Genomic DNA, 18,835 nt, shown 5'->3' on the forward strand with positions numbered 1-18,835 from the left:
TGGAGAAAATAAATCATTCCCAAATAATTAAAATTGACGCGAAGGGCTGCCTATGTCTCTTGACATAGAGGGAAGGAAATGACTTTCACTTCAAGAAAACTATTTAATTTGGATGATTTGCAAATTTCTTGATCATTATCCAATTTCAGTTTGGCAGAGCTTGTGCAGCTGTTTAGCAGTAAAGCTTGAGTTTTGGTTTCAATAAGCAGCTTTTCCAGGGCCAGCTTAGAGTGGACTGGAAAGGGGAACTCTTTTTGCAGGCTTCAGAGCTCAGAAAAATCAGTGGTCTTCAACTCAACCAGATTCTGTCTCTGCCTGGATGGCAGGACCATGGCCTTTGGCCATGGCAATCAGCACATGCTCTATCATCCAGATAAGTGGAAGGGAATCAAGTAAATGGAGAAGACTAGGACTCAAACCTTTTCCTGGGCTCCAATCTATCTCACATGTGAGGCCTCTCCTGACTCTCGCAGAGGTTAAGTGCTACCTCCCCTGCCTCAAAATTACTTTGTCTTGATTTTGTATTTGCTCCTCTAGCCACAGGTCTCTCTTTCTTTGTATCCCCAGAGTCTGGCATGCATCTCCCCGGTAGAAAGTAAGCTTCTTAAGGGCAGAAATGGTTTCTGCCTCTGTATCCACAGAGGCTGACAAATCTCCCCAGCAGAAAAATCAAAGCAGGGACTGTTCTGGTTTTGTCTTTGTGTTCACAACAGGCTCAAATAGATGTGCTATTTTAATTGTCGTAGGCCCAGTAACTGGCACTTGTCTTCTAAGGAGAAAGGAAATTTTAGAAGGGAGGGAGGAAGGGAGGAAGAGAGAAAGAGAGGGAGAGAGGGAGGGAAGGAGTGAGAGAGGGAAGAAAGGAAGGAAGGAGGGAAGAGAGGAAGGAATGAGGAAAGGAGGAAAAGAGGGAAGGAAGGAAGAAGGGAGGGAAGGAAGAAAGGGAAGGAGGGAAGAAGGGAAGGAAGGAAGGAGGAAAAGAGGGAAGGAAGGAAGAAGGGAGGGAAGGAAGACAGGGAAGGAGGGAAGAAGGGATGAAGGGAAAAAAAGGAAGGAAGGAAGGAAGGAGGAAAAGAGGGAAGGAAGGAAAAAGAGAGGGAAGGAAGGGAAGGAGGGGGGAAGGAAGGAAAGGAAGAAAAAAAATCATTTATTAAGCATGCACTATGTGCCAGGTACTGTGCTAAGTACTTTACAAATATCATCTTAATTTAATCCTCACAATGATCTCCAAAATAGATATTATTATTATTATCCCCATTTTTCAGTTGAGGAAACTGGGATCGAAGTGACTTGTCAGGGACACACAGCTAGCTAGGGAGTGTCGGAGAAAGTAAGCTTTAGGCAGGAAGGAATTGTTCTACTTTTCCCTTTTGATCCCCAGCAGCACCTAATACAATACCCAAAGCTTAGTAAATTTTAATTGAATGGAATTGTAGAGTTGGCGAAGTCTTAGCCCTTGAGATGACTTGGTAAAAGGCTCATGAACTTTAGAGTCCTGACTTTGGAGATGCCAGGAATTTCAGACAAAGGCAGCATTATTCTCATTCATGGGAGTAATCGGTAAGAAAGCAAGGGACTTTGCGAGCTACAAAAATAAGCCGCTAATTAAGACTGAGAAGGTTGGCGTAGTCTTGTGCTATGGAATTTCTTCACTCATGCAAATCCGGGCTAAATATACAAAACGTCATGTAAACAAACAGCAACTTTTCTCAAAGGAATGGGGTCTTCAAGTGTCACTAACACTAACTAGTAGGTCACTGGCAGCAAACAGCATCGCCCAATGACAAGACCATACTCCAGGGCGGTCGCATCCAGACTGTTCACATGCTGGAGGGCATCAACACAAAAGACAGCAACACCAAGTTAGTGAGGTTTCCCAATTGTGGGACAATCTCGTTTAAAGCTCATGCAAACTCCTATGAGGCTAATTGGAGCCATGCATGCATCAAATCAGTATTCGTACTTACTATTACTGCTACTGCTGTCATTCCTAAGGGAGCTGGCTGCAACGGGGGGTAACAAAAATGGTTTTGTGACATTGACCCTGGAATCTAAATAGAAAGCAACAAGGAGTCAGTGTTGCGTAGTGACTTACATTTTTTACAGCTCCTTAAAGGCGAAGCTCTAGACGGCGGGTGGGTGGGGCGGCTCTGCAGGGGTCTGTCGCCTTTGGATCACAGATTTAGAACTGGAAGGGACTCTAGAAGCCACTACGCCATTTTACACAAGGGGAGAGCCAGGCACTGGCTGGAGAGTTTCCATTTATGGTTTATGATTATCTGGTTACACTGTTCTGCTGCATGAAAAACCCTTCCCGGTCATTAGGTGGATCAGTCCATCAGTAGAGGATTTTAAAAAATATTATATTTAAATTTTAAATTAAATAGTATCTAATTAATGCAATTAATGTTAATATATGATTATTTGATTACTGTGTGATTATACATATTAAATATTATCAATATATTTATATATGACATTAATTAAAATGAATGAATCTGAGATTGAAACATAATCAATTTTATATTTCATGAGGATATGCATACAATGTGTGTCTGTGTGCTTGTATGGGTTAAATGAAGTATGAACTAGGGAGAAATTTCAGGTTGAACATTCAGTCCTGGGGAAGAAAGGTGGGTGGAGGTTTGGGCACTGAGCCTCTGGACCTACCGAGCAGGCTAGTTAGCCAGAATAAAAGCTTTCTTACCTCGGGAAGTAACATCGGGAAGGTGAGTGTCAAAAAAAGGGAAAGATGAAAAACAAGGCCAGGAAACTTCAAAATGAATGGCAAACTCCTGGCTAAAAAGGGGTGGCTTGAAATGGTGCTGAAAACCTCAGTGAAAGTCCTTCACTTCCGGAGATGGGCTCAGAAACCAATATGGCCACCACTTGGACTCATCGGAGCTGCTTGACGTCCCCACGTGTGTATGCTTTTGTGCACGTACAGAGCTACATATCCCAGACGACACACACCACTGAGAAGTCGCCAATGGCCCAGTTTGCATAGCGACTTTTCAGGCTTCCCTTCTTACCTCTCTCAGGCCCTATTGTTGAAGGCAGGACACAGTTGCTATGCTCAGATGTTTCTTCATATTCCTTAAAGGCATCGATGGATTTATTAAAGAATCTAAAAAAGTCTTCAGGATTGAATGAGTCTCGTTTATAAATGTGGATATTTTGTTTTCTGAAATTCTAAAGGAAAGAAGCAGAACTGACATTACCCAAGTGCTATTTCTGTTTAATGTAGGTCAAGGACACTGGTGGGTTGCTTATCTTCAGAGATTAAAGTGGGACGGCCCCAGGACACTGCAACTGCCACTTTTTTCCAAAGCTGCCTCAGTAGAAGCAACTTAAAATAGAAGCACTGATTGGGGACCCGGATCACTTCATTTTGACACTTAATTGCTGATTATTCTTAGATGTTTCTGGTCTACAGTCTCCTCCAGGTAAGCCCGAAGAGGCTGCTGGGGCATAGTATGCAGCAAAAAAATGATCCTGAAAGCTGATGAGACTTCTGTTTGCCACAAAGATCCCTGGTTTCTTTTCAAGGCTCAGTTCAATTTCTACACCCTCTATCAAGCCTTTCCTGATGTCTTTCATGCAACTATCTCTGCGTGTGCATGTGAACATGTGTCTGTGTGTTTTCTTTCCTCTCTAGGTTATAAACTCTACAGAGTTTGGACAGATGGAGATGATGAGAACATTTTAGCTATGGTACCAGGGTGGGATATAGGCGAGCAAGAGGAATAAAAGCACAGGGGCAGAAAAAAGCCAGATTTCAGGAGATGAAGGGGCCAGCCTAGACTTTGGGCATACAGATTGCCCAGAACTGGACCTTTAGGCTTCATGCCAAGGCAAACCTTCCAAAATCAAGCTTCAAAAATCTAGAAGGGACCTTAAAAGTTATCTAACGCAACCACTTCATTTCACAGATGAGGAAAACTGAGACCCTGAAAAGTTAAAGACCTTGACCAAAGCCATACAGTAACTTGATTCTCTATTGCTGTTTAGTTGTTTCAGTCATGTCTGACTCTTAGTGACCCCTTTTGGGGTTTTCTTGGCAAAATACTGAACTGGTTTGTCATTTCTTTCTCTAAATTATATTATAGATGAGGAAACTGAGGGAAACAGGGTTCAGTGACTTGCCCAGGGCCACACAGCTAATAAATGCCCAAGGGCAGACTTGAACTCACAAAGTTGAGTTTTCTTGACTCCAAGTCTGTCTCTCTATCCCCTATGGCACCACCCAGCTGCCCCAACTTTATTCTAATACACTACTGGAGTAGTCTAAGAGGCCAGGTTTCACTATTTTCTGTTGTTGTGAACTTGGATAAATCATTTAACTTTTCTTCTCAGCTGCTTTATCCATAAAAATAAGAGGTTGAACTAGATTACTTTTAAAGTGCCTTCCAACTCTGATCATCTCTGATCCTGGTACTGATTCAATACAAGGTATGGCGTTGGGCTTGCCCACTCACCTGTCAAATGGCCCAGATGAAGACAAAAATGGCCAGTCCATTTTTATGGTCTCCAAGAAGCAAGACAAAGATATTACTCCAAAATGGAATAATTACATTATGGAAATATGTCAGAAGTAAGCCTTCAATATGGAAAGATTTCCATCTAAACTTAATTTAAAATAGCTGACTAATTTGGAAGCCTTCCCCAGCTGAATTCCCAAATGAAACAACAGCACAGGTCAGACAATCTTTATTTCACAGTGTGAGGTAATTCTGTTTCCAAATCCAGGGAAGAATCCTTTAAAGCATTACCCTCTCTATAATTTCACACATCTCCCTCACTCCTCCCACCCCCATGCTCTGACTTATAATTTTGTTAATGCAGAAAAAGAACACTGAGCTAGGATGAGATGTCAAGCTTTATAATTCCAAAATAATTCAACTTATTAGCATTTAGCACCACATTTTATAATATTCTATTGCATGTGTGCAAGCACAAACTCACAGATATACATAAATTCTCCTTCCTTCCAAACCCTTTCCCCATTCCAACCAATCCATGGTAGAGGCTAAAGAAGAACAAAAATATACCCTCCTCCTCCCGTTCTTTTGGCTGTTACCTTATTTTTCTCTTCTAAGCATCCCATCAGGTCATCAATTATTTTTATGAGTTTATCGATGATTGAATAATTACTCAGACTACTGGAAATTTTGGAAAATTTGTCCAAGAGGTTATTCAGGCTCCTGGCCAATTCGGGCACCATCAAATGTAACCAACAATGATTAGGCTGCAAAGGAAAGAGAGACAAGAAGATTAGACAAGTGTTTCAGAGACTCAGACTACTCATTCCTCCTATGGGGAGCACTCAGGAATTCCCTTGTCAGGGTAAATTAGTGTCTACATATAGATGATGAGTCATTTAATTCATCTGTATCCTGTCTCAGAGGGTAGAAAGGCAAGAAAGGCAGCAGGATGTGGACTATAGAGACATCTCAGTTCCAGGAAGATTTGAGTTTAAACTCTGATTCTGACAGATATTGATTGGGTGACCCTGGTAAAGTCACTCAACCCCTGCATATGCTAGATCTTTCTTTATAATATTGTATATTACAGAGAAGCTGGTATCTTTCACTGGTAGAGAAATCTTCCTTATCCCAAACTCTCAAAATTAATGAAATCACAAACCAAATTTAAAAATAGTGATCACTTTCAAGTGTTCAGTGTAATTCATTGGCACTCAAAGCTCAATCCTTTTGAAGAATAGCTATTCTCTCAGACACTTCCTAGCTGTGTGACCCTGGGCATGTCATTTAAACCCCATTGCCTAGCCCTTACTACTTTTCTGCCTTGGAACCATTACACAGTATTGATTCTAGAGGAAGGTAAGGGTTAAAAAAAAAAAAGAATAGCTATCCTCTTGTACCTTTAGAACGCAAATTGTTGTTCATCCTTCATTTTGAAGATAACCAACAACATCATGGGGATGATGTCTTGACTTGTGTATGAACTATATTTAATTAAGGCAGAGTTGGACAGAGTCAGTTTCAGTCTCCCTTCCATCATGCAAGAGAATTCACTGAATTGAAATGCTTACCAATACTCTCAGCACAAAGTAGGTATGTATGGTAGCCCTTGACCTCCAAGAATTAACCATCTTTTAAACAGAAAAAACTTACCAACTTTTGAATCTGTACCTTTTGTGGGCAGATCATAGTACTAAGGGGTGAGGGGGAAACAAATCTAGAAAATTAGGTCATCTAGTCTAGCCTCCTATTCTACAGAGGAAAGAACAGAGGTCCAGAGAATTTAAGTGACTTGTTTAAGGTTACAAAGCAAATAGTAGAGGTAGGATTTGAACCTATGACCTAAAATCAATATATCTTCCATTGCATTACACTATCTCTGCCCTCATGGAGCTTATCATCTAGCATGCAAAAGGTCAAATACACATATGAATCACTATCATGGAAAATAATATAAGGGGGAAACATGATGAAACAGGCTGGGGAAGGAAGAGAGTCCAAATACAGATTGAAGCATAACATTCTTTATTTCATTTGCTCCAGGAATTTTCCTCTATGTGTCTTGTTTTGAACATGGAAATATGTGCTATATGATAATATGTCTACAGTCATAATCTTGTTACCTGCCTTCTCTTGGAGGAGAAGAACATGGATTGCAAAATGCCAGAAAACAAGTATTAAAAATTATATTGACATGTAATCTGGAAAAAAAATCTAAAAGAAAAAATTTAAATGGTAGAAGTGATCAATAATGATATAAACGAAGTGCTGTGTAGAGAAGTGGTAGATAGAGCACCAGGTCTTTGAAGTCAGGAAGACCCGAGTTCAAATCCAGTCTCAGTCACTTAATAGCTGTGTGATCCTGGGCAAGTCACCTAATCCTATTTGTCTCAATTTCCTCATCTGTAAAAATGAGCTAGAAAAAGAAATAGCCAACCATTTCAGTTATCTCTACCAAGAGAACCCCAAATGAGATCACAGTCAGACACTGTTAAAATGACTGAACCAAAACAATAACAAATGGGGAGAAAGGAGTCCAAGAGGTCAAAGATCATGACTAACTGGGTAAGATAGGGAAGGGTTCATTAGAGAGTATATTTGCTTTGAGATTTAAAGGCTAAGAGAGAATTTGGCACACTAAGAACAGGTAAGGATTGCATTCCCCAAAGAACACCGAAGGAAGGAATGGGGGGCACTCAAGGGACATTGTCTGATCCATGGCACAGAGTATAGCTAGGTCCTGACTAATATGAATAACGAATCTCATGAAGCATGCATTTGAATTTGCATATAGGTTTTAATTTTATAAAACATGGTCCTGGGTTCGAGGAGCTCAAGGGAATTCATTATTTGCACTAATCTGGTCCTGGCTACATGTGCAAAGGAATAGGCGGTGGCTTTCTGAAAGTCCAGAATGACAGGGTAATGGATTAAAACTTGACTTGGTAGACAGTCAGAAGTCAATGAAGAGTTTAAGCAATGACCTGACCAAACTGATGTATTTTTTTAACTCTTACTTTCTCTATTAGAGTCAATACTACGTATTTTTTACAAAGTAAGAGAATGGTAAGGGATAGGCAATTGGGGTTAAGTGACTTACTCAGGGTCACAATATAGGAAGTGTCTGAGGCTAGATTTGAATCCAGGACTTCTGATCTCCAGGCTTGGCTCTCTATCCACTGGACCACCTACCTGCTCATAAACTGATGTGTGAAGATTATGAGTTTTAGAGACCTGGATTGGAATGAGGAGAGGGGAGAGACTACTGGACTAGTCTTGAATTTTGTAAGGGCAATGGTACTGAGAATAAGTAAGGCACAAATGCAAAAGAAATTGTGGGAAAAGAATTGGTAGGACTTGGTAAGTGCATTGTAAGATATATAAAGCAAAGGAGAAGAGAATAAAAAAAAAATATCAAGATTTTCAAAGATGGGAGAATGGAACCAGAGACAGAAAGAATCAGATTTTATGAAAAGATACTAAGCTTAGTTTAGGACATTAAAATGGAAATATCCCAATGGCAACCAAACGGTGATAGCTGAAGCTGCAAGAGGGAATGAAACTGTCAAGGAAGAGAGAAGAGGAGACTGGAGGTGGAAAAGTTGGTGCACCTCGTTTGAATCCACTTAACCCTTTGGAACCTGTTTCCTCAGATGTAGGAAAGAGGACAGGGTACAAGCATAAATGAAGTACCTACTATGTGCCTAGCAATGACCTTGGAAGGTATCTCATTTTGCAGTTAAGGAAACTGAGGCAGGTAGGAGTTATATGGCTAGTACATTAAGTATCTGTAATTGAACTCGGGGCTTCCTGATTCTAGGCTCTGTCTACGTGGATCAGTAAAATGAAGAGACTGAATTTTTAGCTAAAGATCTCTGATTCTATGATCCTTAAGACTGAAAGAGAGTGGTTACAGCATAGGAAGTAAACCTCATGCCTGACTTCTGAGAGGCTGAGGTAGGAGCAAATGCTCAGAAGGGATCAATAGGATCAAATTCTCTAGAGAGGTCAATGAGGAAAAGGATGGATACTGTCTCTTTCTGCTGTGTGATATTTGTCAAGCACTTAATGCAGATGTCAGGTATACAGTTGGTACTTAATTAATGCTCCCTTTCCCTAATATGCTATATTCAGAGTAATTCATCTATATTATCTATTGGATAGTCTGAGTCAAAAATGGAAGGAACACTGGCTCTGAACTCAAAGAACCTGGGTTCAAATCCCACCTCTGAAACTTCCTACCTGTGTGGCCATGGGCAAGTTAGTTAAATTCCCTGGCCCTTAGTCTCCTCATCTGTTGAAACAAAGGATTGCATTAACTGGATTCTCAGGTCCCTTCCAACTCTGGCTCCATGATCCTATCAGGCTCACAACATTCCTATGAGGAGGAAATTGAAAGCAATGTGATAGATAAGAAGACTGTAGCTCAGAGATGAGATGACAGCCAGCAAGTGGTGGAGGCAGCCCTTGAACTCTAGTCTTTTGACTTCCAGTTCAATTCTCAAAGCACATAAAAGGTAGCGTGATGAGAGCCAGTCTTAGAGTCAACAAGGGCTGAATTAAAATTGATGTCAGTCACCTAGTAGTAGCTTTGTGACCTTGAGCAAGTCACTATCCTTATATGCCTCAGTTTCCTCATCTGTAAAATAAGCTGGAGAAGGAAAGGGTGAATTACTCCAGTATCTTTGCCAAGAAAACCCCAAATGGGGTCATAAAGAGTCAGACATAACTGAAAAACAACTAAACAACTATTCTGTGCAAATAACTGATAGTCTTGGGCATAGAATGATAAAAAAAGGATACAGTCACTGCTTTCATGGAGCAAACAGCCTAATGTGTGATACAGGGCAGGCTATGACATAGGGAACAGAGAGATCCAGACAGAGTGCTCCATGAGAACCAAGGAACTTTTGGCAGAGGCAGAGATGATGGAGGAGGGGATCACTGAATGTGCCCTAGAGAAGATGAGACCTTGAAAGAAAAGGATTTCAATAGGGAGTTTGTTGGAGCAAGGAGAGGAAGATTCAATGAATCAGGGAAAGCAGTAAGATGTAGGACAACAACTGAGGAAGAGTTCCCAGGCTAATCTGATAGGAACACAAACTATGTGAGAAGAGTAGCATAAAATAGAGAATGAGAAGAGTTGGAATCAGACTGGAAAGAGGTTCAAACAAATGAAATATAATAAAATAAATGTTCCTTCCCTTGATTTTATTCATGTCTCTGTCTACTCTAATTTAACCTCCCCTTACCTGCCAAAGAGATTTTCCTAAGTCTAACCGTAGCACTTTCCTAGGCAATATAATCTCCAGAGATTCCCTATCATTTCTGGACTTATATAAAGTTATATAAACTCCTCTGTTAAACATTTAAAGCCTCTGGCAATCTGGTCCCAACCCACCTTTCCAGCCTTCTGAAATTTTAATTCCTCTTTCTGCACTGTATGATCCTCCCAAACTTACTTTCGAGCTGATCCTTAAACGTATACAGAAACAAAACTAAAATAATCAAAATATAAGTTTGAAATTAAGCTTCAATACTATCCATTAAGTAATAAAGAGGAATGAATTTATAATGAAAGCTTCTTGTTGATCTGAAATCTGGGACAGCTCTTTTCTGCTGTTTTTTGCACCTTGCATAGTGAATCTACAGAGAGGAACATAACCTACTGGAAAGTTGTTCACTCACTGTCATGACCCATTATTTAATAACAGTGTTGGGTACCCTCCAATTTAAAGACAATTTAAAAAAAATATAATCCATCCACATAACTACACCAGTCAAATTAAATAGCTAATAAATTGCTTTTATTTTAAATTTACATTTATTTGTTTGTTACATTAAAATACCCAGGTAACTCCCTTTTGCTTTTTATATGCCCTTTTTATATCCTTTTACATACTTTTTGTGCAAAGAAAGTCAGATTTAAATAAATGGAGAGATATTAATTGTTCATGTGTGGGCAGAGCCAATATAATTAAAATGACAATCCTATCTAATCTACTTATTCATGCCATCCCAATTAAATTACCAAAACTTAGATCAATGAAGTAGCTAATCAACTACTAACAATTATTTTTTTTACAGAGATTAAAGAAAAATAAGGAAGCATATACAATCACATCACTGTTAACAGATTATTATTATAATTGAAAACAGGTCACTATATTGAAGGAGAGTTATTTGTTCTATGCAAAACAAGCAAATTAACAAATGAGTCAATAGATGAACAAATAAATAAAATCAATAAGTCTTTTCAATTTCATACAAGGATACTTTCATAAAGGAAAACAGAGCATTATGTGAGTTTCAGTAGTACTTTTCGTAATTTACTCCTCTATGTCTCATTTGTTTATGCTAAAACATCACCACTCAATAGAAAGTAAGTTTCTTGCAGGCAGGGAAAGTGTTTTTCTTTTGCCTTTGAATGCCTCCAAGGCATGAGCATAAGTAGACCCTCAATAAAAGTCAGGTTGAATTGAAATTGAAGGCATGAGTGGGTTATTCTGTACTTACCTAAAAGCAGCTTTAATTAATATATTACAGCCAACTGGGAAATTGGCCCATTGGCAAATGGCTGAACCCAAATTCTGGGAAACATTTATGATCTTTCAAAACCATTAGTATTGTTGGCTAGGACTTCAGATAAGTGAGGATAAACAAACTCCAAATAGAAACTATTTCTAGCTTTTCAACTCATCAAACCAAGCTCTCTCCAAGCCAGTTTTTTTTTTTTTTTAACAAGGATATTTAAGGTGCTTCTCACAAAGGGTGATAACTTTCCACATTTGCAACCCTAGTAGATCTTTTCTGAGTTAGTTTATTAGTCATTTGTATGTTTTTAAAATTTAATTTGTTTTGTTTTAATTTTTACTTTCTGTCTTAGTAGGACCAAACACTTTACAAAGAGTTATCTCATTTTGTTGTCACAACTTTGTGAGGTAGGTACTCATTATTTCTACTTTGCAGATTAGGAAACTAAGGCAGAGAGCAGTTAAATGGCTTGTGTAGGATCACTTAGCTAGTAAATGTATGAGATGAGATTAGAACTCTAGTCTTCCTTATTCTACTCCGCCTAGCTGCCTCTAATATTATGGTCCAATAGCTAACTCCCTGAACAGTGTGATCAGAGCTCACTAGGGTGTTATGGGGAAGGGTTTACAGCATGGGGCTTGTTCAGCTTGTTCTACAGTTGAAACCTATCATTACCTTTCCCTCTTCACTGATATTCCTTCCAATATTTCTGGTGGATTTTGTGGCTTGCGGACATTACAATTTCTTGTTGAAGTAGGGTACTTTCTCTCCTGTGGTCTCAAGGATATATTCCATACCCCATCCTCCCTTGCATTCTTCCATTTCCAAATAAAGAGCATTATTTATTTTGGAATGCTAAGATATTTTATGCCATAAAGGCATTTCTGTTTACCATACAATGACTATACACCAGGGTGTTCATATCTTATGGCTCAGAAACTTCTGGAGGCAGTGTTCTCATGTGCAATTATCTTTTCTCATTTTCTTATGTAAAGAATCAGTTCCCTACCCTAATTCCCAGGAGGGAAAACATACACACAAACTCAATCTGACAAATTTAGGACATCTTATTATTAAATAATAAACATTTAACTTTCTAACCCCAAACATATTATACAAATTATTTATATATTTGATATATATTATATATAACATAATAATATATATATTGATAAATTAAATCAATCATAACAAAATAAACATTTCTCTGACTTGGAAATATAAGGAGAGAGAGTAATAGGCAGTTGTTCTTGATACAAACATGTTATGCTATGACTAATATCATATACTAATTAATAATGACTGACTACAGAGGCTCTTTTTGCCTTTCTTTGGAAACATTTTAAATGCCTCATGGCTAAGGTTTTCAAAGAGCTTTCTGTACATGGTTTCATATGGGTTTCACAATAACCAAGTGAAGGTGGTAAAAAAGTATTCTTATCTTTATTCTACAGGGGAGGAAACTGAGGCTAGGGTACAAAAAGAAGGAAAACGGTGGTCATATCAGAGGCAGAATTCCAACTGAGGTCTTACTGTCTTGTCTCCTAGTTCAATAAGTTCTGTAGAAGGAAATGACAAACCACTCCAGTATCTTTGCCAAGAAAATCCCAAATGGGGTCATGAAGAGTCAGACAGGACTGAAAAATGACTGTACAGCAAAGTTCAATATTCTATCCACAAGGCTGGGCTGTCTTTATTATTAACCAATATTATTTTTACATTGGACAGTTACCCCTTTGGCACTTCGGGATGTCTAAGTAATAATAAGTAAGGCAACACAAGTTTCCTGAAGGTATGCAATCTCCTGTGCTCTTGTGACTGTCATAACACCCTCAGAAAAGATTATGATCTAAAGTCAATGCTTTATCTAGCCACTTGTGTATTTTGGTCCGTTAACATGTTGGCATTTCAGTTCTAGAATCTGTCGCAGATAAAACAGTGGAGTAGACAAACCCTATTAACTGTCAGCCAGATTTGACCTGTATTCTGGGAAGAAAGAAAAACCAGTTTGGACTAGCATACTAAGCACTAATCTACCTTCTTTCTAATTAACTACGGTCAATGATTTGCAAATGGAACTAAGTATTCTGCTACATAGAAGAAAAAGAATGTCCTGTCCCCAAGTATTGTAAGATTGGGGGTTATTAAATGACCATAAGACCACAGATTTGGAGGAAACCTTGGGGATCTCTTGGTCCAACACCTTGATATAGAGATGACCTCTCTTAACTAGAGAGATTCAATAACCTGCTTAAAGTCACACAGGTAGACAAGGCTCTTTTGAAAATGGAAGGATGCTCCCTTTTCCACACCACTCTGGCTGCCACTCACGGTTTGCAGCTTCCATCAGTAACACAGGAAGGATTTGAACTTAAGTCCTATAACTACAATTATAACCAAGAGCCACATCCTATAACTGCAGTTCAATGCTCAATCCATTAGTCTCACTAATGTAATTTAGTTTTCCTTTACATGTGAAATAAAATGTGTACTACTATTATTTTCCATTTATGCTTGCTTTTCTTTTTCTTCTAGAGACAGTATGAGCTTAAACAGCTTTAGAAATATTAACTCATATCAATCCTTGGAATACTGTGGATGGCAAATAATGTTATCTCTTGTGCAATTAGAAAAAACAAAAAGATTAACCCACTAAGGGCACACAGGTGATTCCAGGAGTAGACTCAAGTTGAGATTTGCGCTCTAGCCAACTGTCACTGAAGAAATTTGCTTAAGGCTCTTGGAGATCTCAACACTTTTATGAAAAGAGAAATGTTTCCATCTCCACACCTTTATCTGAGTATGATTCATCCCTCTGAATTTTAATACAGTTAGAATGGGTGGGGTAATGGTAACAGAAGGAAGATTCAAATTCTGACTCTTGAGCACTTCTAACTCCTGTGACCTTGGGCATGTCATTAGGCTTTGGTCTCCTCCTTGGTGAATGGAAGAGGTTGGTTTAGCTGGCCTCTAATGTATCTTTCCACCCTAAATCTTTCCCTAAGGAAAAGCTTGGCTGTTATTCGGTAATCTATTAGGATCCTCCTCTGTTCTCATATGGACAGAAGTACTGGGGTAAGAAACCAATGACAATGACTACAATAAATAGTGACACAAAACCCATGTTAGATGAGAGATCACTGACATCCATGGTGACAAATTTGATTAAAAATGTTTTGGGAATTTCCATTTAAAGAGACTTAAACCACAAGGCTGATACTTGATAAATCATGATTAAAGTAAATGTTTCCACTTAGAACTGGAAAAAATTAATTTAAACATATTTAGGGAAATAGATGCTTCCAAAGGTAAGCTATGTAAATTGTTCAACTAAAATAGTAGTGAGAATCAAAGACTCTCAGAGAAATGATTTAAAAATAGACAGCACACTACACCTAGAAGGTTACAGCAGACCATTCCAGAATATGGGAGGGTGGCATTCTAAAACCTCAGCAGTAGGGAACCTGATACATCAGCTGAAATGAGCCATGTGCTTTTAAAATGTCATGAGGACTAGCCTAATTTACTTTACCTTATATTCATTTCAAAGGAATCATTTTCAAAAGAAATTTAAACAGTTCCTTTTTTTTTAATAGCTGAAGCAAGTCACAAAGCATCATTTGTGATGGAACAGGTTGAATTTGGAGAGTAGCTATCTGATTCAAGAGCTTTTAGGGCCCTGGAAACTAAGAGTAACAAGAGCTACTGAAGAGGGAGAGAAAAGAAGAAAAGGAGGAGGGGGGTCTGATTTTATGTAAAATTCCATACCAATTGGTCCCCAACCCTTGGGGGAAAAAAGAGGGAGATGCCTTCACATCTCTTCTTTGAGGAGCAGGATGATCATTATGATTTAATTAAGTTTCTCTTTTTTTCAATTAAGGAACATTTACCTTCTCTCCCCCCAACTCACTGAAATAAAAGGAAAATAAAAACCTTGTAACAAATATATAGTCAGGCAAAATAATTCTCATATTGTCTATTTCCAGAAAATGTATATTTTTTCTGCATCTTAGGTTTGTCATCTTTCTGTCAGAAGGTGAGTATCATGCTTCATCATCTGTCTTCTGGAATCCTGGTTGGTTAATGCATTCATTAATCAGAACTAAAAGTTTTCTGTTATCTGCAATTACAATGTTGTTATTCTCCTGGTTCTGATCACTTCTTTTTGTATCAGTTTATACAAATCTTCCCAGGTTTTTCTAAAGTTATTCTTTTCATTTTGTGGCACAATAACATTACATTATGCTTATATAACATAATTTGCTCAGCCATTTCCCAGTTGATGTCCTCCATTAGTTTCTAAGCCTTTGACACTATATGAAAAGAGATTCTATTAATTTTTTTGTACATAAAGGTGTTTTTCCCTTCCTTTGAGCTTTTTTTGGGGGTATAGTTCTTAGTAGTAGTATCTCCAGTCAAAAGGTATATACATAATTTGGTGACTTTTTGGACATCATTTCAAATTATTTCCCAGAAAGGCTAGACCCATTAATATCCTTACCAAAAGTGCATTATTATGCCTCTTTCCCCCTGGTTCCCACTGACATTCGTCATTTTCACGGTTAGGTTTGAGTTAAAATGACAGAGTGGCTTTAATCTCTATTTCTTTATCAATGACAGGAACATTTTAAAAATACAGCTCTACTCCTAATTTCTCAAGATTCAGTTTTGGTTTGTTGTTTCCCTTTCTGTGTAGGTTGTAAATTTTGAATATTACCGTGTTTTGCTAACTTCACTCTGTATCAGTTCACATAAGTTTTCCCATGCTTCTCTGTATTCACCATGTGCAAGTACTTCTTTTAATGCAGAGTAATAATTCATTACATTTATGTTCCAATTTCTTTAGCTATTCCCCAATCAATGAGCTTTAACTTTGTTTTCAGTTCTTAGTGACTACAAAAACTTTTAAATATTTTGGTGCATATTGGGACTTTCCTTTTTTGATATTGATCTCCTTGGGGCCTAAGCCTAGCAGCAGAATCTCTAGTTCAAAACATATGGGCATTTCTTCTCATCATTCAAGATTGCTTTCCAGAATGACTGGACCAACTAATTCACATCTCTACTAACAATGTATTAGCATGGGGCATACTTGTTTGCCAGTGCAATTCCACTTTTTAATTATATATCATATCACTAAGTTGACATCTGGTTATAGCTATACAAAATTTAGATAAGCAGTTATGCATGTTTAAAATAAGAAGTACAGATCTTTGTTGGTAGTCCCTGCCATGCAAAGGAAAGTAAGGATGGGTTAAAATAGAAAAAGCACTGACTGTGGAGATAGAGCACCTGATCCTCAATAAAAATGAAGGGGGTAGATTAAATGACTTCTAAAATGATTTCTAACTTTAGATCTCTGAGCCAATGAAACAGAATCAGTAGAATTTGGCAACTTACTGGATAGGTATAGTTGGAGAGAGAAGAGTCAGCAGTGACTAAGGTTTGGTACCTCAGTGATCTGGGTCTTTAGGCTATGCCCACAGTTGAGTTAACAGAGGAGACACAAAAGAAGATGAGAAGGAGCAATTAGAGCAGCACAAGGAGAAACAAGAAAGAACTACATCAAGGAAACTAAGAGGATTTAGTGTTTTGAGGATTGGGTAGTTCATAATGCCCAAATATGGTAGAAAGGTCAAGGAGGATGTGAACTGAGAATATAGTGACTAGGATCCAAAATTGTCAATTGTGGTGATTGGCCTTAGAGAATGTTCAATTCAATTCTCAAAAACATAAAATAACTCTACAAATATTGATTAAATTCAAGGCACTATCCTAGGTGCTGAAGATACAAATACAGAGCATGAAGTAGTCTGTGACATCAAAGAAAAGATGTTCCATTGGGGTAGGAGGAATTAATAATATATATACAGAAAAGTAAATATAAAACATATAAAATTCTAAATCTGAGACAGAAAATAACAAAGGGGCAACTAGGTAGCTCAGTGGATAGATAGTCAAGCCTGGAGATGGGAGGTCCTGTGTTTAAATCTGGCATCAGACACTTCCTAGTTTTTTATCTTGTAAAAGTCATTGAACTCCAATTGATGCTCTTCTGTCTTGGAGCAAATAATTAGTATATATTCTAAGACAGAAGGTAAGGGATTAAAAACAACCAAAAAAGGGCTAACAAATGGGAACAGAGAAGGAGAGAATTGATCAGAAAAGACCTCATCTATGAGGCAGAAAGAAAGCTGTTTTGAAATAAGAGATTCTAAGAAGCATTTGTTACAAGAGTGAGGACCAAAGCCAGATTTCAGGGGATATTAAGGAATGAATGAATGGCATCCAAACATAGACAGTGAATGCCATCAGTTTGCAGAGTTTGCTAGTGATGAGATAATAGAATAGCTTGGGCTGGCAAGGTTATAAGAAAGTTGTGCTGTGTTTTGGTGTTCCTTAGAATAAGTTACACCTGGGCAAGTTTCAAGGCCTGGAAAAGGAGCCAGGAGAAAGAGAGATTGAAGATAAAAGCGAGAACAAGAATAGTTCAGAGAAAGAGGCACTGTCAGAGGATGAATGAGATGAGTCACTAGGACAGGTAGAACATCTATCTGTACAGCTTTTGATTACTTTCAGGCCCTTAGGAGGCCAGATTAGTTTATTTCAGAGGCTCACCTCCATAACGTTGGTCATTGGGCAAGGAAGTGTTAATGTCTATGCCACATAAATTGTGGAGGGAGTTATAACCTGTGAGAGAATGCACAAACCTGTAAATTAGAGTTCCAGACAAGGAATGTCGTAGGGTTAAGAAATATTACTTGGGGGCAATTAGGTGGCTCAAAAGATAGAGGAAAGGTCCTGTGTTCAAATTTGGCCTTCCCAGCTGTGAGAGAGAGGGAGAGGGGGAGAGAGAAAGAGGGGAAGAGGGGGAGAGGGCGAAAGGGGGAGAGGGGGAAGGGGCAGACGGGGAGGGGGAGAGGGGGAGGGGGAGGGGGAGTAGGGGGAGTGGGAGAGGGGGAGAGAGGGGGAGAGAGGGGGAGAGAGGGGGAGAGAAGGGTGAGGGGAAGAGAAGGGTGAGGGGGAGAGAAGGGTGAGGGGGAGAGAAGGGTGAGGGGGAGAGAGCGGGGAGAGAGGGGGGATAGAGAGGTTATTTGATTTACATTATGGTCATCATGCAAGCAAGACCAGATCCCAGATTCCTGTGGGTTTTTTTCCCCCACTCATTACCCCAATACAAGGAGAGCCAAATTAAAGAAGATGGAAAGAGGAGGGACATCAGTTTCACCTTGGTCTGACTGTGTGTCTCTCTTGCCCATGGGTCATTTTCTTTACCCTGATCTTTCACTAAGATGACCACCAGATAATGGAAATGGTCTCATTTCTATTAACATGGCTAGGGCTCAAAGCTGTATCCAACCATCTTTCTACAATAACATTACCTACTCTTCTGAAAGCCTCTATGGAAGCTAGTGACTGAGCCTAGGACAACTGTCTATAAAGTTGCTTGCTCTGGACAACTCACAGTGCACTCTTCATAAGGAACACTGCTAGTAAAGATAAAAAGGCAGTTCATTAACGTAACTTAACTGCATTGTATGGTCCAAGTACCAAAAGCCCAGGAGCCCTAGCTTGCTCTCTCTCTGTGTGGTCTCTGGCAAATGTTGAAGATTTTTCCAATATGACTCAAGGTTTCTAATCTACTGAATCTAACTGTTAAGACTCACTGCTTTATTTAACAGCCTTTTTGTTTGTTTTTATTTTTGTTTTATGCACACTAGGCATCAGTAGGTGGGATGGGAATGCTGAGGGCATATAACACACTCCACATCTTTATCTTGAATTTCCAATTTTTCTGCACTACTTGAGTACTGGAA

General features: G+C 38.8%; 1 protein-coding gene across 4 annotated transcripts in view; it reads right to left on the reverse strand.

The window, feature by feature from the left end:
* Positions 1–18,835, reverse strand: part of KITLG (KIT ligand) — a 129,379-nt gene that overhangs the window by 18,059 nt on the left and 92,485 nt on the right. For 3 of the 4 annotated variants that reach the window (XM_007503137.3, XM_016425694.2, XM_056798618.1), the window contains exons 4-6: positions 5,081–5,248; positions 3,033–3,192; positions 1,968–2,051 (exon numbers count right to left, since the gene is read on the reverse strand). In XM_007503137.3, the coding sequence (XP_007503199.1) occupies positions 1,968–2,051; positions 3,033–3,192; positions 5,081–5,248 (412 nt within the window). The remainder of the gene's footprint in view (positions 1–1,967; positions 2,052–3,032; positions 3,193–5,080; positions 5,249–18,835) is intronic. The other variant, XM_016425695.2, reaches the window with a different exon arrangement.

This window comes from Monodelphis domestica, chromosome 5 (assembly GCF_027887165.1).
Source record: "Monodelphis domestica isolate mMonDom1 chromosome 5, mMonDom1.pri, whole genome shotgun sequence".
NCBI lineage: Eukaryota > Metazoa > Chordata > Mammalia > Didelphimorphia > Didelphidae > Monodelphis > Monodelphis domestica.